Source organism: Petromyzon marinus, unplaced genomic scaffold (genome assembly GCF_048934315.1).
Source record: "Petromyzon marinus isolate PM22_M1 ecotype Great Lakes invasive population unplaced genomic scaffold, UKy_Petmar_22M1.pri1.0 PM_G_Scaffold_15, whole genome shotgun sequence".
NCBI classification, from domain to species: Eukaryota; Metazoa; Chordata; class Hyperoartia; order Petromyzontiformes; family Petromyzontidae; genus Petromyzon; species Petromyzon marinus.
This window is the reverse complement of record NW_027422706.1, coordinates 1274931-1301779: the sequence shown is the minus strand read 5'-3', so window position 1 is coordinate 1301779 and position 26849 is coordinate 1274931. Positions and strand designations below refer to the sequence as shown.

Sequence of the window (26849 nt, the reverse complement as noted above, 5' to 3'; positions counted from 1 at the left end):
TAGTCATTGCAGGATACCACCACAGTCAGTGTGCACTGCTGTAGTCATTGCAGGATACCACCACAGTCAGTGTGCACTGCTGTAGTCATTGCAGGATACCACCACAGTCAGTATGCACTGCGGTAGTCATTGCAGGATACCACCACAGTGAGTATGCACTGCTGTGCATACTCACTACAGGAGTGCACACTCACTGTGGTGGTATCCTGCAATGACTACAGCAGTGCATACTGACTGTGGTGGTATCCTGCAATGACTACAGCAGTGCACACTGACTGTGGTGGTATCCTGCAATGACTACAACAGTGCACACTGACTGTGGTGGTATCCTGCAATGACTACAGCAGTGCATACTGACTGTGGTGGTATCCTGCAATGACTACAGCAGTGCACACTGACTGTGGTGGTATCCTGCAATGACTACAACAGTGCACACTGACTGCGGTGGTATCCTGCAATGACTACAGCAGTGCACAGCGTGGATGTGTTCATGGCGGTGGGGGTGGTTCACTTCAGTCTCATTCTTCACGTGGAAGGAAGGAAAGTCGGCGACTGGGAGAGAGACAAAGGCGGAAAGATTTGCATTACGGTACATGAGCTAAATTTCACTGTTAACAAAACTATACATCAACACCGAAGCCCCCCCCCCCCCCACGCGTGTAGCCTTAACAGACTGTTTAACGTGACAAACCTTACAAATTGCCTGTGTCGGGTGATTGTGGGTTTAACGACACTTTATATATTTATTCTTAGCTCTTTCGGTAAAGTCACGTTGAAGGGAAACAATAAAATAATAAAATATATATAAAACAATTAAAATATATAATGCAAACCGACACACCTGATGACGACCGTTTGTGTTATGGTCGAAACGTCGTGTGGATTATTTTTAATGTTTTATATATATTTTATTGTTTTATTGTTTCCCTTCAACGTGACTTTACTGAAAGAGCTAAGAATATGAATTACTGCAGTCACGAAAGCTTTAAATCAAAAAGACACTTTATATATTTACGCGATATAACCCGATCCCCCCCCCCCCCGCCAGTAAACCTCTATTATCGATTATATTGGACGCGACAGCCCTCCTCCGTGTTGAACTGAACCCTAAGAAACCGTGACGCCGGCAGTTGCCGTGGCGACCGCTGCTCGCGTCAGGCGTTCTCCGTGGCCACCTAAACCAAGGGCGGGGCGGGGCGGGGCGGGGTCCTCGGAGTCCTTGACCAATCGAGAGCCGCCGTTTTCGCAAAATGCGCGGCCAATCAGCGCGAAGCGACCGTTAACGTTGAACACGTAGAGAGGCATCGCAGTGCAGATTGACAGTGGCAGAGAGAGACACAGAGTGAGACAGAGAGACAGAGAGAGTGAGACAGAGAGAGTGAGACAGAGAGAGACACACAGAGTGAGACAGAGAGACAGAGAGAGACACACAGAGAGAGACACAGAGTGAGACAGAGACAGAGTGAGACAGAGAGACAGAGAGATAGAGAGAGACACACAGAGTGAGACAGAGAGACAGAGAGAGTGAGACAGAGAGACAGAGAGAGACACAGAGTGAGACAGAGTGAAACAGAGAGAGACACAGAGTGAGAAAGAGAGACAGAGTGCAGAGAGACAGAGTGAGACAGATAGAGACGAAGAGAGACAGAGTGAGACAGAGACAGACAGTGAGACAGAGAGACAGACAGAGAGACAGTGAGACAGAGAGAGACAGTGAGACAGAGACAGACAGTGAGGCAGAGAGACAGAGTGAGACAGACAGAGAGAGACATAGTGAGAGACAGAGAGAGACAGGGTGAGAGAGAGACAGACAGAGTGAGACAGAGAGAGACAGAGAGTGACAGAGTGAGACAGACAGAGAGAGACAGAGTGAGACAGACAGTGAGACAGAGAGACAGACAGAGTGAGACAGAGAGAGACAGAGACAGAAAGAGTGAGACAGAGAGACAGACAGAGAGACAGAGTGAGACAGAGAGAGACAGAGACAGACAGTGAGACAGAGTGAGACAGAGAGAGAGACATAGTGTGAGACAGAGAGTGACAGGGTGAGACAGAGTACAGAGACAGACAGAGAGAGACAGAGACAGACAGAGTGACAGAGAGAGACAGAGAGAGACATAGTGTGAGACAGAGAGTGACAGGGTGAGACAGAGTACAGAGACCGAGTGAGACAGAGAGACAGACAGAGTGAGACAGAGAGAGACAGAGAGAGAGACAGAACGCGGCGTGTCAACAGCGTCCGTCTCTTGAGAAGGTGAGGAGGATTGTCTGATGGTGGTTGCAGTGGTTGCCACCGTGAGGTTGTGTTGTGGTTGATCTGATTGTGTGGTGGTGTTTTTTGCGTGCTGTGGTTATCACAGTGGGTTTGCTTGTAGTATTATCGTGGTCGGTGTCATTGCGTGGTGGTTGTGATCGTGGGTTTGTGTTTGCCATGGCTGTGGGCCGCTGCCTGGTTGTGTGAAAGCTACGAAGCCGTCGACCCCGTTTCGAATCGGGATCTTCTATTGAACATTGCAGGAGTCGAATTCACGGGCAGCACCAGTGGTGGTAATTATCCGAAACGCTCCCGAGGTCGACTCTGCCACGTGAGTTACCCGGTAGGCAGTGCGGTGCCATGCCGGCCTTTGTTTGAGATTTCTTACGTCTCCGTGTTTGTCTGTCCGTCCGAAGACGTAAAACTTTTTTTTTGTCATCTCAGAGATAAGTAATTGCCCGCGTGTCCTTGTGCGTCTCCCGTCTAGCTGAGGATGTCCCAGGAGTGCCCTTTGAGAGAAAGATCCATGTCCTGCTGAAATCTTGAGAGCTGATCTGTACATCGCCCCTCGTGTCCAACGTCTCGCTGCATGACCGCGCGTGTCTCAGGATGTCGCAGTTTGAGAGTGGCGTGAGGAGTCACTCGCTGAAGCTGGATGCCCCCATTCCCTGGAGCCCCCAGCCGCGTCGGCAGCGCAAGGCGGCGTCCGCGATCACGAGCACGGTGGGAAGAAGCTTGGGCATGCCAGCCACCCCTGACGCCCGCAACAGCAGCTTCAACAACAACAGCAGCAGCATCAACAACAGCAGCGTAATGGCAGTGTCACCAATGAAAGGGACTCGCCGCACCAATAGCAGCAGCAGCCGCACGCCAGGACGCACGTCCAAGTGCCAGAAAATGCCCAGGGCCAAGGGCAAGAGCCCGCCCGGTGAGTGTGATGTGGCTACGTACGGTGCAAAAGAAGTCCAATATACATATATAGTCTGCGGTTTTGTGCACACGGTGTGTGATGATTGTGGTGTTTGAATGTGTGCAATGTGCGGCGTGTGGTCTGTATGCACGCTTGTGTACGCATCACCATATATATGTATTCTCTCTGTATATACTTTGCTGTGTACACATTTGCCATGAATGCCCGCTGTGTGTGCCAAAACTTCAGGTCGTGTCCGCCGCATTCCCCATGGCGAGTTCTGTGACCGATTCATCCCCGTGCGCAACAGCAAAGCTATGGAGGTGGCGAGCTACCTCGTAACTCGAGAAGAAACAGCATCTCCACTGAAGGCACGGTGACACACGGTGACACACTGAGATTCGCTAGGTATACAGAGCATAGACACATGGAGGTAACAAGCTACTTTGTGTCTCAAAGAGACGGACACGGGATCACGCTCTGTAAGTGAGGTGGCAGGCTACTTCCCACGCGTCTCAAAGAGACACGTGGGAAGCACGGAGTCATCATGGCTCATATAAACACGTGGATCTGTCAAGCTACCTAGTCTCAAGATGCGACTGTGGTGTCTCCACCCCGTTGACGGTCACGGGACACACGAGGATGCTCGGAGGTGGCAGGCAATCGGCCTCGTGTATTTGACGAGTCTGCTTCATTCCTCCACACCCTGGGGACACGTAAGGGAGAACAGGAGACACGCGTACAGCAACGGAGGGTGGGGACAAGGGAACACTGCTCTGTGTTTATTTTTCCGTGTGTAGGAGAAGCAGGCGGCGATGATGCATCTGCTGAGCGGCGTGGATGTGGAGAAAGCACGAATCTTACGCTACCAGGGACCGGCGCCACCTGTACCCGAGGGTAAGACAGGCTACACGGAGAGAGAGTGGAAGACACGGGGATCTGCAGTTGAGTAGTGGCTTTGATGCGTTGGTGGGGACACAGGGGCGTAGTGGGAAAGAGAACTTGAAGGATAGACAAGACATGGGGACGGTAAAGGTGTTGGGGCAAGGCAGAGACATGAAAATGGAGGGAAGGACGTGGGGGAGACTGGGGTACAGGGGGATACAGATAGACGTTGACACGTGGTGGGGGAGAAGGGAACTGTGTATGTGGCTGTGAGTGGTTCCCCCTGGGACATCGACGCAGGCAAGTTGCCGTACTCCCTCCAGGGCTGCGTCCGCAGCATTCGTGGTGAATGTGGTCACGGCATTTGCCGTGGTTAATGTTGTTGCGGCTGTCCCCTAAGGCTACGGCGACACGCAGAAGGTGCTGCACTCCCAGCAGGGCTACGCACACCTCTCCCTGCTCAAGAGGAAGCGACGCATACTCACGTGGCCCGAGCGTGTGCTCGACACGCCGGCGGTTCGCAATGACTTCTGTGAGATACGCACACGCACGCACACACACACACGCACACACACGCACACACACACACGCAAACACGCGCACACACACACATGCACATACACACGCGCGCACGCACACACGCACACACGCGCACACACGCGCGCACACGCACGCACACACCCACACACACGTACGCACACGCGCGCACACACGCACACACACGCACACACCCGCACACGCGTGCACGCACGCACACACACACACGTGCATACACATATACGCAGGCACATGTGAATAACTCATCATCGTTAACATAGATACCATGGTTCCTTCCGGTCAGAATAAACCCCTCGGCCAGAGCTCTGCTCAGCTCAGCCTTGGCTAAAGTGAGCAGCGTGCTTAACTTGAGCCAGCTCTGAGCATGGTCCCAGCATGCTCAGGATTTCGACGAGACGAGGCTGAGCCGTTGGTCCACGTTTGAAAGAAACATCAGCGCCTCAAGCCAGAGCTGATCCGTGACTAAGAATATGGCCCATAATTTTACGTCTCAACATCAGAATCTAAATATGTATTCATCCTGGAGGAATCCAATGAGCTATGCAGCTGTTTTTTTTTAAAGATGTCCAGTAGGGATTGGTCAGAATGTTACAACAATCAATATAAAAACACGAAAGGAGTGCAATGTATAGATAAGGTAAACAAATCACTATATATAACACGAGTAAAGGTTACCAGGTCTTAAAGCCCGCTGAGCTATTAACTTATTCTTTCAGCAGCAACCTGGCCACACAAATGATAGCTCAACAAAGTGGCTCATCACATAGAAATTTATAGCAGCAAATGAATATTTTTAGATACGAGTGCCTCCCCCACAATCAAGACCGCTGGTCACCCCACGCGCCCACCCTGACCAATGACTAAGGCCACAATACTGAGATGACGTCCACGCACCTCGTCAATGCAGTGTGAGTTTGGCATTTTGCTTCACGTTGTGGTTTAGTGTTTTTGTCGCCACAATGTGGCACCGATGTTCTCCTCATGCATTCTACAGTTATCCGGCACAGTATCCACTCTGCTGCAGCCTGCGACACCACCGCCCTCCCCGCCACAACTAAGGCCTTGATCTCCCGTCGGGGGCATGACCCATGGGTTGAGAGCCGCTGGACTCGGCAGTTATTAACCAGTTATTAAATCTAGACCTTTCCTGAATCGCAAAACCGGCATCGTATGAAATCCATATTTACCCGTGTATATGTGTAATATAGATGCATATATACGCACAACACAAATTTCGTCCTGAACTAAAAGTTTTAACCCTTATCCTGACCTGTGACCCCGTACCCCCCGTGCGCGCAGACCTCAACCCGCTGGACTGGAGTGTGGACAACGTCGTGTGTGTGGCGCTGGGCCACGCTGGGACGTATCTGTGGGACGCAGAAACGGGGAATGTGACCCAGCACATGAAGGCATGCGGAGAGATACTGGGACAAAAATACAAAGATCTCCCCATATAGCCTTGGCACACAAGGGGGTGGGTGACGAGTACCAGACTTGGCCGCCTTTGTCTCCCCATGGGTGATAAGCACTCATTTGATGTTGAGTCTGCTTAGGAGAGGCGCGTGATTGGTTCGGAGAATTGTCACTTGTGTTAACGGTGAGCGGAAATTGGACTTGGGTCCCCGGGTTTATAACGCAGCCCGCTAATCACTACACGACCGCTCCTCATACTGGAATACATGCAGGGATCCACACAGACATGCAGACACGCTGGAATGCAAACACGCACAGACGAATGGAAAACAGGCTCATTCATAGATGCATGGGGATACGGGGTCAGTGTTGTGTTCTTGTGAAAAGCAGACAGGGTGCCTTGAGGCAGCAAAATGCACACCGGGAACTTGAGCGTGAGAAAGGTGTTAAGGCCGTGCCGTGTTTGTGCGCTGTGTCTTTGCCCGCGTATCAGATGGAGGGGCGGTATTACCCCTCGTCCCTCTCATGGGTACCAACTAGAGGCAACATCCTCGCCATAGGAACAAGTTTCAACACCGTGCAGGTAATGAGCATAGCATTCTGGTAAGGGGCCTGGAGCAGAGGATTCTGGGTTATTTCAAGGAGCAGGGCATTCTGGAAGGGGAGTGTGGAGCAAGTGGCCGGTGGGGGAGAAGGGGTTAATGGGGAAAATGCCACAAATGTGAGACTTCTGGGGTAAGGGGTGGAGAGCAGAGGATTATGGGAAGTGAGCAGGTGGGCTTTTTATTGGTGCCGTGACTTGTATGTCCTTGTACGTGTCTATGTCGCTGTGCGTGTGTGCCTGTGTCTCCCCATTGTATATTTCCGCGTGTGCGTCTGTGTCCCCGTGCGTGTGCGGGGCGCGTGCCTATCCTCGTGTGGGTCTCCGTGTGTGTGTGTGTTTGCACGTGTAGATCTGGGACGTGGAGCGCAACAAGTGTTTAAGGAGTATGCAGGGCCACATGGGGCGTGTGAGCTCCCTGTCCTGGAACGGGCACCTCCTGTCAAGGCAAGTGCTTAAGCGCACACACACACTTGTTGTGGTGGTTAACACTGTGGTTGTGGTGGTTGACACTGGTGTTGTAGTGACGGGTTGTGGCTCTCAACTTGGGTAAGATCCAGCACCTCGGACACACTTCGTCGCCGTTCCTTGTTGCGGCCGTGGCGGTTGTGGTTTTTTTGTAAACTCTGCGGTCATGGCGGTGGTTGTTGTAGTGGTTCCCGCTCGGGTCAGATCCACCACGATGACGTGCGGATGATGCAGCATCACGTCGCCACACTGAGTGGCCACTCCCAGGAGGTGTGCGGCTTGGCGTGGTCCCCTTGCGGACGCCTGCTGGCCAGCGGAAGCAACGACAGAAAACTCCTCCTGTGGGCCAACGGCATCACATCCTCGGCACCCCTCCGCGCCCTCCGGCAGCACACGGCCGCCGTCAAGGCAGGGACACGCACGCAGTGACGTGCTGGCACAACAGACACGTTGACACACGCGCTCGCCGACGTGTGCCGAGCCTATTACTGTAACGGCCGCTAAGCAGCGGAAACGTCACCGCAGTGTTCGTCTGAAAAAACCCCCCATCAAAACAGAAAAATAGTGCAGAAACGTATAAAAAGCACAGATGGCCTTTGTGCATTTTGCAGGTCATGTGAAGTGTTGAAGGCTTGCTGGCAAGAGATCTTGGCACAGGTCCGAGGTGTTATGGGTTAACTTAGAACTGGAAGACGGAGCACCTGCCCTCCCGACTCCACCGCATGAGCCACAGTGTGCAACGTGTGCACGCCGAATGCATGACGTTCACTGACGCGCTATCCCTGTGCTTCTGTTTGAGCAGTCATGCATTGCAAAGCGCACTGCGCTCCAAACCCGGCATCCCGAGTTCGATTCCCGGCCACAGCTAACATCGGTTGCAAGTGATATCTGAATTGGTCCTGAGCTCCTCGTAGTCAACTTAGCCCTTCCATGCCTACCTGGTGCGGTGTCTGAACATCAGCAATGGGGAGACAAAGGCGGCTGGCGTGATGTGCCATGCTAGACCTAATAGGTGTGCGATGTTGGGACTGGCCTCAACAATCTGAGAGGGTAAATGAAGAATATTCGCCTGTTTTGTTTGTCTCTTCGTGTCTGTCTCTGTGTCTTTTTGTAGACAGGTGTAGGGGTGTTGCGGGAAGGGAACACACGGTTACACAGTGGTGGCTACAACCACGTCCGCTACAGCCCCGCCCCTCAGTGGTGTATGGGTATAAAGGGCGGGGAGCCAGAGGGCTCGGGGCAGAGTGTTGGGGCCAAGAGTGAAGAACCAGTGAAGAAGGAAGGCCGGCTAGATAGACCCTGGGACTACCCTGACCGCTTCCCTTTTCAGGGCCGGCAGGGCAAGGCAATGGTGCGGCCACAGAGCCTCAGAGCCGGAGCCATTTTAAGGGTCGGTCTGTCTGGTGGGGTGCTGTGACCTGTGCCATGACCAGGGCCAGGTCAGATAGCCTCCTCTAGCGCCTGTAGCGGAGGAACGGGGAGCATAGTGGTTAGGCTGATAGCCTAGGAGGTGTCCCAGCGTGTATACGGGTGAAGGGGCCATTACCCCTTCTCAGTATAACTCTGCCAAGCTTGAATAAATAGTGCTGCCTCTACTCCACTGTCTCGGTGTCCCGTGAACCCACTACACAGGCACTCGCGTGGTGTCCGTGGCAAGCGAGTTTGCTGGCGAGTGGGGGTGGAGCAAACGACCACCACATTCGCCTGTGGAATGTCAACACGGGAATCTGCTCCAAGGCAGTGGACGCTGTGTCTCAGGCATGGACACACAGACACGAGTGAGATGCTCTGCGAGAATGGGGGACACGAGACACGGTTAGCAATGTCTCAGTGCCGTGGACATTGCGTGTCTCGGGCACGAAGACACGCGGACGCGTGTTCACGACTCTTTCCCCCGCCCAGGTGTGCTCCGTCTTGTGGTCGAGCGAGCACAAGGAGCTGCTCTCCGCCCATGGCTACCCCAGGAACCAACTCGCACTGTGGGCCTACCCAGAGATGGTGCCCATCGCCGAGCTCTTAGGTATGGGGGCACACAAACACACAGGCACAAGGACAAATGTGGAGATGGCAACATGGATGGAGGGACAATGTAAATGTGCCTGTTCATGATTTCTGTATAACTGCTTTTTTGTTTAGAACTGCTTTTTGTGTTTAGTTTGTCCTTCCCCGCACCTCTGATTAGCACGGTTGGCTACATATGGTATGAAAGAAGTCCATCATACATACATGCCCATTCGTGAGATGAGCATTGGAATAACCTCAGACAAATGGGGCTACACAGGGACATGGGGGTACATGGTGCTGAAGAGTTTACCCATCAATGATGTCCAGCATCGAGCTAAAGAGTAAGTGACACACGAGGCAAAATAGGGGCATACGAAGATGGGACGCACAGGAGCATAGGGGGATACACACTGGTTGTGCATCCGGCCACTGGCATTCACCGCAGAACTACTGAGTATAGGGACACGGGGACACTGGTCATGGGGGGACACAACTACATATCCCAGGTCGTCCTTGAAAGAAAGCTAGTGATGTTTCACGTGACTCCGTGGGTTCATCTCATCTGGTTTATTAAAGGATACAAACAACCACACCGCCAAATTGTCTTTCTCCCTCGCGTATGTCTCTCCCTGGTCCCCATCCCTTCCCCATGATCCACGTCTAACCCCCGTGTCCCTGTCTCTTCCACCTTGTGTGACTATACCGTGTCTCTCCCTCCCCCATGTGTCTTCCCCCCCCCCCCGCCATGTCTCTCCATACCCCGCAGGCCATACAGGCCGCGTGCTGCAGGTTGCAGCGAGCCCCGACGGATCCTCCGTGATGTCACTTGGTGCTGATGAGAGCCTGCGCCTGTGGCGCTGCTTCCAGGGGGACAAGTCGCGGAAGAAGAAGCAGCAGCAGCTGGAAGGCGCCAATACGGGGAGGCTCTCGCAGAACTGCTTGCGCTAGCCCCCCTTACCAACATCCCACTGGCAACAACTCTTATCAACATTCACCCTCGCCTGTTCGATCATAGAGAGGACGCTAAAGTCATATTGCCAGAATTAGCCCCGCTCTTAATCCCCCCCCCCCTGCTCACCACAGTGTGTAGATCTGCAATGATCACTATTCACCATTCAGATACAAATCGTGTCCTTGTAAACGTGCTTAACGATTTAAAAATGTCCATTACAAATCGCCAGTGGAGCGTTTTTTTTCAATCGGTGTGCTCGTTCACGTCTATTGTTCATCAGTCATCAGGTATGTGCAGTGTTATTTGAATTGTTACGTCAACGAATAATAACGAAATGTTAAAGTGCTTTTGTGGCTGGCAAGTGTCATTTGCTAAACTGCCTTAGCCTAACCACCGAGCCTAATCCGTCCTCCGGGCATCACCACAGCCTTGCATCCAGGGGCGGAGCCAGGATTTCAGGCCGGGGTGACATTCAACAAATTTTAATTTCAAGAATGATTAGAGAGTCAGGCTGTTGAACTAGACGCCATCGGTTGGCGACACACTCTGACAACGCAGTTGCACGGAGCCCGCCAGACCGAGTGTCGTACACTTACACGCAGGATGTCACCCCTGTCACCGCCCCCTGGCTCCGCCCCTGGGGTTGTTGAATTTGGAAGTGCAACTGTCATCCGGAGCGAAGCCTCGTGAACTCTTCTTTGGTTCTTTCGGTAAAGTCACGTAGAATGAGAATAAAATAATAAATTGATAAAATAAAATAACACAATAATATTCTCACGACGTTTCGGCCACAACACAAGCGGCCTTCATCAGGTGAAGGGAGCGAGACTGTCTGGTAGGACAGCGCTGGAGTGAGAGAGCCACGTTCAGATCACGGCTTTTAAGCTGTGTGAGAGGAACAAAGAGCCTTGACGAAGGAATTAGCATAAAATTTAGCATTGAAAAGGCTGAATGATTAGCTTGTGACTGGTCACAGAAATAGCTATGTTAAAAGTTAAAGCATACACATCCGCAGAGGCACCCATTGTTAAAAGGAATTAGCATAGAATTTAGCATTGAAATAGCTAAATTAAGGCATTCGCTTGTAACTGCTACAGAAATAGTTACGTTGAAGTCAGAGCATACACATTCACCGAGGCACTTAGTACAAATCAAAACAGGAGAATTTAGCATTGAAATAACTAGGCGAATTTAGCATTGAAATAACTGGGTGATTTGCTAGTGACTGGTCACAGAAATGACTACACATCTGAGCTATTCACAGTACTATATAGTGAACCAATAAAAACTAAAATATAAATTACCTTCATTTTGCATCGGCATTTCGGATTTTAACCGCCGGGTTATCGGTAGCAAGGGCCCACCCGGGAGGGCCACTGAGCCTCCATAACACCTTTCTGCACGAAGAACCGTGGCCCGTGCCAGAATCTTCACTATCGACGCCGACGAGGTCACGCGGCCAGAGACGGAGAGAGCTGCTGGAGACGCGACCCATTAGTCCCATTGCAGCATCACCACTCATGCGGCAAAAACTACTCCAGTGACCGACAGTGTGGGGAGGGGCCTTCAGCCAGCAATGGGACTGGCAAACGGTTGAACAAGTACTCTCTTATGAACGCCTATTTTTCTCTTAAGGGGCAGTCCATAAATGACGTTACGCACCTAGGGAGAGGGGGGGTCAGACATTTGTGACGATGTGTGACGATGGTGGGGGGGGTTGAGAAATGTGACGTCACATCAAATTGCGCAACTTTAAATATTTTCTCCTACTACATCAGAGTGCAGCGCCACATTAAAATACGCACTACAATGACAAGAATTTAAAGCGATTTGAAGCATGTTTTATTTTTTTGGGGGGGGGCAGAGCTTTGTGAGGTCATATTTGAGGGGGGGGGGGGTCTGACTTTTTGTGACGCCATGTGATGGAGGGTCAAAAATCGTCCAAAATCGCTTGACGTCATTTATGGACGGCCCCTAACTCATTTGAAGGACAATGTAGACAAATTATTATCGAGGCTTCACCCCCCCACCCCCCGCGTTTCCTATGCGTACATTGTCAGTAGACCCCCCATACGCAAGCGTACACATTTGGGTTAATCCCCCCTCCATGCGTACGTACTAAATGGATGGCCCCTTATAACCCTAACTACAAAGGCAGAACCCTCACGTCACATGATCTCCGTAACGATGTTGAGACAAAGTAAAAAGGACGTCATGATGAACAAGGGATTATAACTTTTAAATGAAATTGGTCTGTGTCACTGCAGCCTTACTGATTGAACGCAAATTGACGCAATGAATATATCACGTCTGCTTTTCGCTTGCAAGTTTCAAACTTATTGCAATACACCCGTCCCTTGGATCGGCAAAAGGAGAGTCTATTGTAAAACCCACAGTGTGGTTTGCTTTGCGGTGATAAGGGGAGTTTTAACAAACGCATTGTGTCCCGTGTGTGCGTAGACCTATCCGAAATCTCAATTTGCATTGGTTTGGTGATTTGTGACAAAAGACACAAAATTCTGTTAAAAAATATCTCTCTTTCTCAAGTGTGACAGAGCATAAACCCACGTGTGTTTTGCATGTATTACACGGCGCAGTGTGATTGTAAATGTTTTTCTGGACTAACTTATAAAACATACCCTGAGCGTTAACCAAGTAAAGCTCCCACTGCCTTTAACATAAATCTGTGAACATGTGTTTTTACATGTTTTTTTAAGATATGCATAAAATACAGTTCTGTATATTAGAGTATTTGTTGATGAAGGTTCTTGCTCTGTGATGTCCAATCTTGTTTTGAATTTATTTTTTATTGCTATCGTTTGGCTTTCAAGAGCGCCCAACGAGCAATACTGAACTCACTCTGTATCCAGTCGAGACTTGACACCTTTGTTAGTTCGGCTTTAATTACAATGGCTGTAAACAATGTAAGAACCTGGCAGTCACCACCCCTCTCCACTTAAGATCAAATTATTGTTCTTGGTGACTTTTTTATTGAGATAGCAGTTATTGCCATCGTTATTGTTGCGTATTATTTTAAACAATCGTTTAGAAATAAAGTTAATAAAGTCCCACGCCGTGTGGCGCTGTGAACGAAGCCGCCCGGGTCGAGAATCTGCGGAGTTCAAATCCCCGTCAGTGTGGGCGTCCACTCGGTCCATCATCCTTCCCGTGGTCGGTGAAATCGGGCACGGCTTTGTGGGAAGTCAACAGCAGTCATCTTCTAGAGAGAGCGGTCCCCCGTCACGGTCGCGTGAGATTTCCACCGCGGGCTCGGGGAAGCCGCTTGGCTCGCGAATGGACAGTGGCAACGCTCGGTGTAAGCAAACCATGCAAAGGTGTGCGTGCCCAGTGGCTCGACGGGCCCTGGAGGAATGACACCATTAATGTGGTGCACCAAACAAAACACCTCGAATTCAGATTCTTACATATATAAAACGTAATTCTAATAACAATGTGAACATAATGTTAATAGTGAAATTAGTCCATTGCCTTCATTCCATCGCAAAAAACTGCGCACGACATAATTACGTTACATCGCTTGCTCACGTATACACCGTGTGGAGTCGGGCGAGGCACCCACAAAGGATGTCTGCTCAGGCCTCCTCCCAGCTGGGCGGGCACCACCGCCACCGCCGTTGCCCGGCCCTGCGGTCACCACCGCCGCCACTGCCCGGCTCCGGCGTCCTCGACCGACTGCGTCCCCTCTCGCCGTCGCCCTTCCGCTGGCCCGGGGGGCACCCCGACGCCCCCCTCGCTCGTCGACGCGCCCCCCTCCCGCCTCTTCCACCGGCCGCGCTAGCCGCTCCCTCCGCCTGAGCGGCGCTCTGAGCCGCGCCGGCAAACGTGGCTGCAGTAGCGTGCCAGCAGGTGGAGCAGCTCGGCCAGGTTGAGCAACAGACAGACGGCCGACGCGGCCAGCATGAAGATGGTGAAGATGGTCTTCTCGGTGGGGCGCGAAACGAAGCAGTCCACGGTGTTGGGGCAGGGCGATGCGTCGCACTTGAGGAGCCGCGGCATCGTGACGCCGCTGTAGATGAAGTGGAACGCGTAGAGGAAAGAGCACTCGAAGACGACGCGAAAGAGCACGCTCACCACGTACGTGCACAGCAGCACGCCGTCGGTTGGCGGCTTCAATATGGTGACGTCGCAGGGCCGCCCGCACCGCCGCGTCTTCCGCTTGGCCCTGCGGTGGCGGTGAGCGATGTGCATGGCCACGAGCAGCGCCGGCGTCGACACGAAGATGAGCTGCAGGGCCCAGAGGCGCACTTTCGAGATGGGGAAGTAGTGGTCGTAGCACACGTTCTGGCAGCCCGGCTGCAGCGTGTTGCACACAAAACCGGACTTCTCATCGCCCCACACTCTCTCGGCCGCCACCACCAGCACCATGATGCGGAAGATGAAGAGCACGGAGAGCCACACGTGGCCGATGGACGTGGAGTAGCGATTGGCGCCGCTCAGCACCGCGTAGAGGCCGGCCCAGTTCATGGCGCCAGCCGGCCTCGTCTTGCTGCCAGGTGCTGAGCGAAGGGGCTTGGGTTGATGAATTTACTCGGTTCCACTCTCCCGTTCCCTGTTCAAAGACAGAAATGGAGATAAACGAGTTAAGGAGTTTTTAATCTATCGTGCGCAGGGATACGTCGAGTCATCGATTACCATAGATTTTTACGCGTTCCGGACACGTGCATCGAACAATGGGTGTGATAAACGACTGTTTAAAACTTTAATGATGTGCGAAGTCATCATCGTGTGTCACCTCCAATCCAGGAATTGACAGTCGTGCATTTCCCATCTCGTCCTGCCCCATTTTTGTGTAACATGCCGCACTTCGTCTGTCCTTGTGAACCAAACCACTTCAATACCTCTAGAGCAGTGGTTCTTAACCTGTGATGCACGCACCCCTTGGGCGTGCGAGATGCCCTTTATCTGGTGGTGCGAGAAATGGCTCGATGTTTTTAGAAGGTAAATCATCCGAACACAAATTAAGCACGGGCACGTACGCACAACCTACTTTGTTTCATAAAACCCTCCATGTATTTATTAACATTGCACATTTTGTTAAATAACTGAGAGCCAAAGGGGTGCAAGGCTGCAGTAAAGGTGAAGAATCACTGATGTAGACTAACGGAGCAAGCGACACTGCAATAGCGAGACACGCACATTTGAGAAACAATACAAACGAGACCAAAAGGACAGATGACTGAATGAGATTGTGAACTTGAATTCTAACAATATGATCCCTCGTTACCTGACCAGTTGGCCGGTGGTGGCTATACTGCACATGGCCTCTAGTCCAGAACCGTGGAGGCAGCGTGGGTTGGTGGATCACACAAATGTTGTGAAACTTCCTTGCCGTGTGTTTCGGGGAGGTTGCCGTACTCTGGCTCATCAGGAGAAAGCGGTGCAGCAAACGTGGACTCCATCTATTTTTACGTTTCATACCTTCATACTTAGATACTGGCAAAAAAGGTCCCATGATATGTGGATTCCATCTATTCCATCTGCATGGGATAGAGCGTTGCCCCCTTCACACGCGTGGGTTCTCTAGGTGCTCCAGTTTCAACTTTGCAGAGTTGCGCCACTCACATTGCTTGGATCGGCAAGCACCAAGCCCAAGGCAGTTCAGCAAACTGCATTGTCGTACTCTACTTCTATGCTCCCACGTCGAGGATCCCCATTTCCACGTCATCGATCAAAGTGGTGAAACGCGGTCAAATATCCCCAACGGCATACGTGGCCTGGGTTCACCTTCATCCAACAGTGGAGTGAAAGAAGGGCTGTAAATAATCACTCGCCTTTCGCCCGTCCAGTGACGGGTGCATTGCGGTAAATGTGAAACTTGCAAGCGAAAAGCTGACCGCGACGTCTCACTCGTTACATCAATGCGTGTGCAATTTGTAAGGGCGCGGTGACACAGACCTATTTCGTGTAAAGGTTATAATTCCTTGTTCATCGTGACGTCCTTCTTACTTTGATGTCTCAACAACAGCGTTACGGAGATCGCGTGACGTGAGGGTTCCGCCTTTGTCGTGAGGGTTGTAAATTGACGCTGAGGCACCTCGCCCCCCCCCCCCATGCGGAGTGACGTCAGCCGCTAATTATTATGAATGGGGGGGGGGGGGTGTCCATTTGGAGGATGTCACCTTATAATTATTATTAATGAGTGGGGCTGTTCCATGTGGAGTGACGTCACCTGCTCATGATTATTAACGAGGGGGGAGGGTGCTCCATGTGGAGTGACGTCACCTGCTCATGATTATTAACGAGGGGAGCTGGTCGATGTGGAGGACGTCACTTGCGCGTGATTATATCACTATGTAACACGATTTCTGTTACCGGGTAGTAAAGTGTTATTTTATAATTGCCTTTGCCTCAAAAGTATAGAAATGGCTATTATTCCCCACAAACTTTGCTTTTGTGCCCAGGACAGTGATATTGAGAAATTTACCAATTTTTCAATGAGAAACCGTGGTGTGCATTTGTGTCATTAATTAAGCCACATAAGCAATTTGAACAAATGTATACAACTGGGAGTGTCCAATGCAACATTCTTGAGTTGAATATCATGGACAGTGCTAAAGAGGAAGGCCATAATCCCCAACGTCTTTGAGACGGCACTTGTCACGTGGAAAGAGAAACTACTCCAATGCTGTGTGGAAGTGGACTGTAATATTCCAACACAAGTGTCTACTACAGCTGACACAGAATGTGTCCGTGTGGCATTAGTGAAACTGTCACACACCTTAAACATGGCTGCGCCATTTTAGCATCACCAAATTCTAACTACAGCACGAGATGTATTTTATTATTACACGCTTTTATTTAACTCACTCTTGTCTGTCGTATCCTCAACTATGTTGTATCCTCAAATCTTGTAACTCAATTTTAACCCACTTCCCAATGTCGTATCGACTGCAATACGATATTCTATCATTAAAAATAGATATTTTGAAGCAATCTTTTATATATCTTACGTTTAGGCTAGGGTCTAATTGTCCACTGCTCAACTGACGTTGGCTGTAAATCACCACGGGCCCCTTACGTTGTGGCAAGCTTCGGGGCCACTTCCTGGAGTCGTGGAGTTCTGCCATTACTCGTACGGTACATTTCAACGAAGCGTGTTTAAAAAAAAAACGTATTTTTAAATGTTACTTATTTTAAATATATACAGTTGGAGCCATTTTGTTAATCTATTGCTGGACGAGGGACTCCCCACGCCGCCCCGGGTCGCGATTTGACCATACTTCACCAGGCTAGTCCGTGTGGCTTGGTGGAGGAGGGTAGCGCAAACGTGGGAGCATAGTAACATTGTACTCTACAATGGATGTCTGCCACTCACCAACGTTGCACAGTCCCGCAGCTGCCTACAACAACAACGTCCCATCACAAGGGAAAAACACACAAATAGACAATCACTACGAGTACACTCACCACCACGTAGCTGTCAACCCCATATCAGTGCCCTACCTTATTACAGATCAATTCAGACCATATTGGCCACCACGTGTCTTTATAAATAACAGGTCCCTGCAGGGTGGGCTGGTAGGACAAGTCTCTGCGCTGTCTATTGAAGGGGGATGGACGGACGGTCACATTAATCTATTGCAGGCTGGTACACTCAGTTTACAACTTCGTTCCTACCAGTATCAACGTTCATCCTACGGAGTCCCATCACAATGTAGAAACACAAACAAATAGACAAAATTATGTTACCAAAGCATGTTTTTTTGCCCGTATTGAAACGGCTGTACCCCGAATGGCCGTGAAAACTCAATGTCTCTGTACAAGAATACGGGGTAAACCGTACGGGTTGACAGCTGTGATGCATCAAAAGATAACTTAACCCGTCGTTGTGTTACCTCGTTTAACCAAAGGCTTCAAACTCGCGTGGAACAGCCCGAAACCCAAAGCATGAGGACAAACACAAAGACGGGTATATCACGAGAGAAAAACCCCTACATATTTACCAATAACACTGTACTTAAAAATACTGTAGTGCATAATCGGGCAATGGCCCTTTTTCATAACACCTCTGTTACTGACGATTGTCTTTCGGCCTTTTTTCTTACGACTGCTGCCTGTGTATCTTACTTTGAAAACAGTTCCACAAAGCATGTCTAATTCTTTTTCTTTGTGACAGACTAGGCCCGAGATGCCAGGGAGGGCCTGAATGGCCTGGATTGCCTACCGAGGAGACGCCTTCCCCGGCGGGGAGCAACCACAGCCTGCGGTGTCACCACCGCACGGGGTCACACAACACCGGATTTTTTTTTGGTCAAAATTTTAAACCAAAACACCCACTTACCGGTTCGCGTGAGTTCAATCCTGCTCAGAGTTTTATGGGGCGAGATAAATTGTTCGTGCAAGTTTAGGGGGGGGGGGGGGAGTCGTTATGTTCTGAACAGTTTTGAAGCGTCCTGGGAGCCGGGCTTGAGACGTCAGCCATTTGCACTTGGGAGCTACCACTCCCAGCGAACGGTTGATGCTCAAACTATCAATCTTATACTTTCACTTCCATCACATAATTGGAATCATTTTTACTCGAACAATATATGCTGAATGATCTACTATGAAATATATATTACATATTCACGGTCGCTTTGTCATTGTATTGCTGTTGGAGATGTATATATTTATATATTAAAAATATATCGCGTCTGTGACCCCCCCAATTTAAAGCGGTAAGTTGGTTCGTTCCAAATGATGACGTTCACACAATGCAAACGCTTACAAAGTTCGGAACGCTCTTCCAGAATTGTACAATATTTTTAAAGTTATTAACTCCGAAAGTTATCTCGATATGGCGATACTACGATATTCTGTAATAATATCCACCATAATCGTATCGTACATTTTTTCCACACGCACACACACACGCACGTGCACACACACACAACAACAACAACCGCCATTCGCCACTAAGTGGCGGTGACGTCACCACGACGCTTGTGCCAGACCATGTGCACCTTGAGGCCACGTGAAGTGTCGAACGCCCGCGGGCAGGAGGTCACGGGGCAGATCCAGGTGCCACGGGTCGGCTGACTGAGATGACTGAGATGACTGGCTGATGCACCACCTGTGTCCCCTACTGTGCCAATCTGCTGTGCTTTAGCCACCCGGCGCTCCGCTCGTTGTTGTGAGCGTCGCTCCTCCGCCCTCCGTTGTTGTTGGAGGGCGACTGCCTCCAACTGCCCAGTAGCAGCGTCCTTCACGAGCCTCCTCCACAGAGTCCGATCTTGACACCGCTGGTACCAGTCATCGGCAAGTCCACTCAGCTCCACGTCCTCCTGTACCACATCACTCCATCTCTTCTCTAGCACGTGCCACGCCCGATTAGCCCCCTCGATCCGTTTAAACAAAAGCTGTTTCGGCATGCGGTGGCTGGGCATGCAGGCTACATGACCCAGCCAATGCAGCCTTGTCTGCCGGAGGAGCTCACCGATGGGACCTTGCCCGGATCTTTCAAGGATATGTGAGCTCCTCACACAATCCAGCCTGGTTAAACCCAAGATGGATCGTAGGCAGGCTAGCCTAAATGTTTCTAACCGGCGAAGATGTTCCATTAGGGGGGTCCACGTTTCGCAAGCATAGAGAAGGGAGGGAATGACCGAAGCCGAGAAGACCTGAAGCTTAGTGCGGAGAGATAGACCAGGTAGCTTCCACACAGCGTTACGCAACCGATGAAAAGATATTGCCGCTCGACTGATTCGGAGTGAGACCTCTGCTGTTAAACTGGAGCCGGTCATAAGCACACTGCCCAGGTATGGGAAACTCTCCACTCTCTCCACAACTGCCCCATCACCAATTGGGAGTTGTGGGGGTGGAGTGTCCGATGGTACAAAATACCCAGGCAGGTGCTTAGTTTTGGTGAGGCTGATGGTAAGGCCCCATCTGTTAGTGGCATGCTCTAGTCTCAGCAGCAGCATCTCCAACTCTTCCTCTGAATGAGCAGCTATTACCAAATCATCTGCATACATAACGCCATCCCTTGACCGCACCCGGGCATCGATCAGCCTCCCATTATATCTGTACCAAATGGAGATTCCCCTGGTACAGCTATTGAAGGCTTCATGAACTACGTGGTCAAAATAGATGTTAAATAATGTGGGAGCAAGAGGACATCCTGTCGCACCCCAAGGCGTATAGGGAATGGCTCTGACTCCCGGCCACGGAGTTTTACCCGGGCCCGCTCACCATCATGAAGGTCCTTAATGATCGTGAGCAGAGGGTCAGGTACTCCAAAAGCACGAAGAACAACCCAGAGCCCAGGCCTACTGATGGTATAATAGGCCTTGACCAGGTCAATAAAGCAGAGATGTAGGTCTTGTTGGAATTCCCTACACCTCTGCTGTAGCAGACGGACAGAAAATATGGCATCTGTGCAGGACCGCCCTTTCCTGAAACCGCATTGGGGCTCCGCAAGCCTCTCCTCAGCGTGCCTGGCAAGGTGATGTTGAATAATCCTTGCCAGGACCTTTCCCGGAACACTGAGGAGTGAGATGCCCCTGTAGTTGTTACAGTCTGTGCGGTCCCCCTTCTTAAAGAGGGAGACCACCAGGGCATCCTTCCAATCCTGCGGAACTCATCCAGTGGTCCAGACTGTTGTTATGATGTCATATAGGGCAGTCTGTACACAAACGCCACCCTCCCTCAGCATTTCGCTTGGGAGATCATCTCTACCCGGTGCCTTTACTGGTCTCAAGACTCCGGATCGCCTTCTGTACTTCCTCAACAGATGGCACCTCAGCCAGCCACTCACAGGGGGTGACTTCCAATATTTGAGGCACTGCAGCCTCACCAGGGTCATCCCCACTTTGTGCCACGATGTTTTCTTGGCTGAGGGATTTCCCCTCCCCCAGGACCTCACAGAAATGCTCAGCAAATCTGCAAACCTGTTCCTGGGGGTCGGAAATTGGATCACCGTTTTTTCCCCTAATGATCGTAATAGGTGTGGCGCTGCAGGTTACTTTTTTGATGGAGTTAAATAGAGATTTGTGATCACGGGCCACGGAGGCAGACTCCATCTCCTCAGCAACCCGCGACCACCACCCATCCTTGCAGCGCCTCACGGCTCTCTGAACCTCCGAGCGAAGGCTGCGGTAAGCCTCCTCATTCTCTGACGTAGGATTTTGTAGCCGATGACAGTGGGCCTGTCGCTTTGCTCAACCATCCTGAACACCTCCTCTGTCAGCCAGGGTCTCTGGGGAGGTCTGGACCGCGTACCCAAAGCAGCCATTGCAGCTGCATGAGTCACAGTCCTTAACCTCGCCCATTTACCCTCGACATCAGGAGGAGTGGGGGACGATGCCAACCCCAGCCGCAAGCGATGATGAAATTCTCGCTTGCAACTTTCATCAGATAACTGAGACCAGGCCACTTTAGGTTGGAATGGGGTCCTGGGTGTACACCCACCACCGGAGTGGAAGAATGGCAGGCGCATCTTACAGATGACTAGTCGATGGTCAGAGGGCAGATCAGCTCCACGGGAGGTCCTGGTGTCATAGACATGGGCTCGCATCCGCTGGTCTGTCACTATGTAGTCCTGCTTGGACCCGGCATGCATCCATGATATTGTGTGGATGCGCCGATGCCGGAAGAGCGTGTTGGTAATTAAAAGCCCATGGGCTGCACACAAATCTAGCAGCCTCCTACCGTTGTTATTGAGCTGATCTGGCCCATGCCTTCCAATCACTCCAGACCAGGTGTCAGCATCATGACCAACTCGGGCATTGAAGTCACCCAACAAGATGACTCTATCCCGAGGGGCCACTTTAGCCAGCACCTGTGACAGGTCATAGAAGGCATCTGACTCATCTGCTTTGCCTGCATGCCTCCATGAATGTTCGTCTTCGGTAGGGGCATAAGTAACCACGACCACCACTCCTCACCTCCGGTTGATGGGAAGGCGAGCCCAAAGTAGCCTGGGGCTTACCGCTTCCCACACCTCACCGCCATGCTCCCACGCCCCCTTCATTCTTTTGTTCAAAAGAAGAGCGACACCCTGATGTTTGGCAGTCTGCTGCCCTGAGGAGAGGACTGTCCACCCCTTATGGTGGCAGGAGCCAGAACTGGTCCACCGGACCTCCTGAATGCCACAGAGATCCAGGTGGTACCGGTCCAGCTCCCGACAGAGGAGTGGCAGCCCCTCCTCCGCAGTGAGTGTTCGATCATTCCACGTGGCCACACGAAGTGACTTTTTGTTGTTTCTGAAGGTGTCCCGAGGGTAGAGATTCAATCTCCTGGCTCCGCCAATTGGGGTTTGGCCAGGAGACGTCATAGACGCCTGTCCCCCCAGGGCCTCCGGCACAAGCTTATTAGTCACATATTTCAGTCGTGGTTTAGTGGTACATTTTTGAAGGTGGAGGGGTTACCAGCCCCTCGCACCCGTCCAGAGCCCCAATTTAACCCCTGTGGTGGTCACAGACGCCATGAGTGGAGGAGCCAATCGGAATTGGCCCTACCCCCACAGCACTGTCCACGACAGAGTTGCCCGTCCGGCACCGGGAGGAGGTAGGGGGTTGTTTTGCCGGACTAAACAGACACACACACAGACACACACAGATAGATTAACACACTCACTGATGCTGCTGGTATAGCTGGGTCTGCTGTGACTCTGTACACACACACATACACAGAGACACACACAGACACAAACAGACAGATTAACACACTCACTGATGCTGCTGGTATAGCTGGGTCTGCTGTGACTCTGTACACACACACATACACAGAGACACACACAGACACAAACAGGCAGATTAACACACTCACTGATGCTGCTGGTATAGCTGGGTCTGCTGTGACTCTGTACACACACATACACAGAGACACACACAGACACAAACAGGCAGATTAACACACTCACTGATGCTGCTGGTATAGCTGGGTCTGCTGTGACTCTGTACACACACACATACACAGAGACACACACAGACACAAAGAGACAGATTAACACACTCACTGATGCTGCTGGTATAGCTGGGTCTGCTGTGACTCTGTACACACACACATACACAGAGACACAGACAGACACAAACAGATAGATTAACACACTCACTGATGCTGCTGGTATAGCTGGGTCTGCTGTGACTCTGTACACACACACATACACAGAGACACACACAGACACAAACAGGCAGATTAACACACTCACTGATGCTGCTGGTATAGCTGGGTCTGCTGTGACTCTGTACACACACACATACACAGAGACACACACAGACACAAACAGGCAGATTAACACACTCACTGATGCTGCTGGTATAGCTGGGTCTGCTGTGACTCTGTACACACACACATACGCAGAGACACACACAGACACAAACAGGCAGATTAACACACTCACTGATGCTGCTGGCATAGCTGGGTCTGCTGTGACTCTGTACACACACACATACACAGAGACACACACAGACACAGACAGATTAACACACTCACTGATGCTGCTGGTATAGCTGGGTCTGCTGTGACTCTGTACACACACACATACACAGAGACACACACAGACACAAACAGACAGATTAACACACTCACTGATGCTGCTGGTATAGCTGGGTCTGCTGTGACTGTACACACACACAGAGACACACACAGACACAAACAGACAGATTAACACACTCACTGATGCTGCTGGTATAGCTGGGTCTGCTGTGACTCTGTACACACACATACACAGAGACACACACAGACACAAACAAACAGATTAACACACTCACTGATGCTGCTGGTATAGCTGGGTCTGCTGTGACTCTGTACACACACACATACACAGAGACACACACAGACACAAACAAACAGATTAACACACTCACTGATGCTGCTGGTATAGCTGGGTCTGCTGTGACTCTGTACACACACACATACACAGAGACACACACAGACACAAACAGACAGATTAACACACTCACTGATGCTGCTGGCATAGCTGGGTCTGCTGTGACTCTGTACACACAAACATACACAGAGACACACACAGACACAAACAGGCAGATTAACACACTCACTGATGCTGCTGGTATAGCTGGGTCTGCTGTGACTCTGTACACACACACACATACACAGAGACACACACAGACACAAACAGGCAGATTAACACACTCACTGATGCTGCTGGTATAGCTGGGTCTGCTGTGACTCTGTACACACACATACACAGAGACACACACAGACACAAACAGACAGATTAACACACTCACTGATGCTGCTGGTATAGCTGGGTCTGCTGTGACTCTGTACACACACACACATACACAGAGACACACACAAACACAAACAGACAGATTAACACACTCACTGATGCTGCTGGTATAGCTGGGTCTGCTGTGACTCTGTACACACACACATACACAGAGACACACACAGACACAAACAGACAGATTAACACACTCACTGATGCTGCTGGTATAGCTGGGTCTGCTGTGACTGTACACACACACAGAGACACACACAGACACAAACAGACAGATTAACACACTCACTGATGCTGCTGGTATAGCTGGGTCTGCTGTGACTCTGTACACACATACATACACAGAGACACACACAGACACAAACAAACAGATTAACACACTCACTGATGCTGCTGGTATAGCTGGGTCTGCTGTGACTCTGTACACACACACATACACAGAGACACACACAGACACAAACAAACAGATTAACACACTCACTGATGCTGCTGGTATAGCTGGGTCTGCTGTGACTCTGTACACACACACATACACAGAGACACACACAGACACAAACAGACAGATTAACACACTCACTGATGCTGCTGGTATAGCTGGGTCTGCTGTGACTCTGTACACACACACATACACAGAGACACACACAGACACAAACAGGCAGATTAACACACTCACTGATGCTGCTGGTATAGCTGGGTCTGCTGTGACTCTGTACACACACACACATACACAGAGACACACACAGACACAAACAGGCAGATTAACACACTCACTGATGCTGCTGGTATAGCTGGGTCTGCTGTGACTCTGTACACACACATACACAGAGACAAACACAGACACAAACAGACAGATTAACACACTCACTGATGCTGCTGGTATAGCCTGGTCTGCTGTGACTCTGTACACACACACATACACAGAGACACACACAAACACAAACAGACAGATTAACACACTCACTGATGCTGCTGGTATAGCTGGGTCTGCTGTGACTCTGTACACACACACATACACAGAGACACACACAGACACAAACAGGCAGATTAACACACTCACTGATGCTGCTGGTATAGCTGGGTCTGCTGTGACTGTACACACACACAGAGACACACACAGACACAAACAGACAGATTAACACACTCACTGATGCTGCTGGTATAGCTGGGTCTGCTGTGACTCTGTACACACACATACACAGAGACACACACAGACACAAACAAACAGATTAACACACTCACTGATGCTGCTGGTATAGCTGGGTCTGCTGTGACTCTGTACACACACACATACACAGAGACACACACAGACACAAACAAACAGATTAACACACTCACTGATGCTGCTGGTATAGCTGGGTCTGCTGTGACTCTGTACACACACACATACACAGAGACACACACAGACACAAACAGACAGATTAACACACTCACTGATGCTGCTGGTATAGCTGGGTCTGCTGTGACTCTGTACACACACACATACACAGAGACACACACAGACACAAACAGGCAGATTAACACACTCACTGATGCTGCTGGTATAGCTGGGTCTGCTGTGACTCTGTACACACACACACACATACACAGAGACACACACAGACACAAACAGGCAGATTAACACACTCACTGATGCTGCTGGTATAGCTGGGTCTGCTGTGACTCTGTACACACACAAATACACAGAGACACACACAGACACAAACAGACAGATTAACACACTCACTGATGCTGCTGGTATAGCTGGGTCTGCTGTGACTCTGTACACACACACACATACACAGAGACACACACAAACACAAACAGACAGATTAACACACTCACTGATGCTGCTGGTATAGCTGGGTCTGCTGTGACTCTGTACACACACACATACACAGAGACACACACAAACACAAACAGACAGATTAACACACTCACTGATGCTGCTGGTATAGCTGGGTCTGCTGTGACTCTGTACACACACACATACACAGAGACACACACAGACACAAACAGGCAGATTAACACACTCACTGATGCTGCTGGTATAGCTGGGTCTGCTGTGACTCTGTACACACACACAGAGACACACACAGACACAAAGAGACATATTAACACACTCACTGATGCTGCTGGTATAGCTGGGTCTGCTGTGACTGTACACACACACATACACAGAGACACACACAGACGCAAACAGACAGATTAACACACGCACTGATGCTGCTGGTATAGCTGGGTCTGCTGTGACTCTGTACACACACACATACACAGAGACACACACAGACACAAACAGACAGATTAACACACTCACTGATGCTGCTGGTATAGCTGGGTCTGCTTTGACTCTGTACTCACACACATACAGAGACACACACAGACACAAAGAGACAGATTAACACACTCACTGATGCTGCTGGTATAGCTGGGTCTGCTGTGACTCTGTACACACACACATACACAGAGACACACACAGACACAAACAGGCAGATTAACACACTCACTGATGCTGCTGGTATAGCTGGGTCTGCTGTGACTCTGTACACACACACATAGACACAGACAGACACAAACAGATAGATTAACACACTCACTGATGCTGCTGGTATAGCTGGGTCTGCTGTGACTCTGTACACACAC

At 50.6% G+C, this 26849-nt stretch overlaps 2 protein-coding genes across 3 annotated transcripts; one reads left to right on the top strand and one right to left on the bottom strand.

The window, feature by feature from the left end:
* Window positions 1-1300: 1300 nt before the first annotated feature.
* Window positions 1301-11301, top strand: LOC116938384 (cell division cycle protein 20 homolog). The gene is made up of 12 exons (XM_076060108.1): window positions 1301-2254; window positions 2863-3182; window positions 3414-3535; window positions 3965-4061; window positions 4450-4581; window positions 5907-6016; window positions 6514-6603; window positions 6974-7068; window positions 7275-7497; window positions 8689-8847; window positions 8992-9109; window positions 9860-11301. The coding sequence occupies exons 2-12, from the start codon at window positions 2864-2866 to the stop codon at window positions 10039-10041; spliced, it is 1647 nt and encodes a 548-aa protein (XP_075916223.1). The 5' UTR covers window positions 1301-2254; window position 2863; the 3' UTR covers window positions 10042-11301.
* A 381-nt stretch (window positions 11302-11682) lies between these two features.
* Window positions 11683-19443, bottom strand: LOC142910665 (gap junction beta-1 protein-like). 2 transcript variants are annotated; one of them, XM_076060033.1, is made up of 2 exons: window positions 19009-19443; window positions 11683-14615 (listed from the first exon to the last, which is right to left on the bottom strand). In XM_076060033.1, exon 2 carries the CDS (start codon window positions 14528-14530, stop codon window positions 13841-13843), a length of 690 nt encoding a protein of 229 aa, XP_075916148.1. In that variant the 5' UTR covers window positions 14531-14615; window positions 19009-19443; the 3' UTR covers window positions 11683-13840. The 2 variants fall into 2 exon arrangements, with proteins under 2 accessions (XP_075916148.1, XP_075916149.1); XM_076060034.1 differs by lacking the exon at window positions 19009-19443 and adding an exon at window positions 17382-17465.
* Window positions 19444-26849: the final 7406 nt, after the last annotated feature.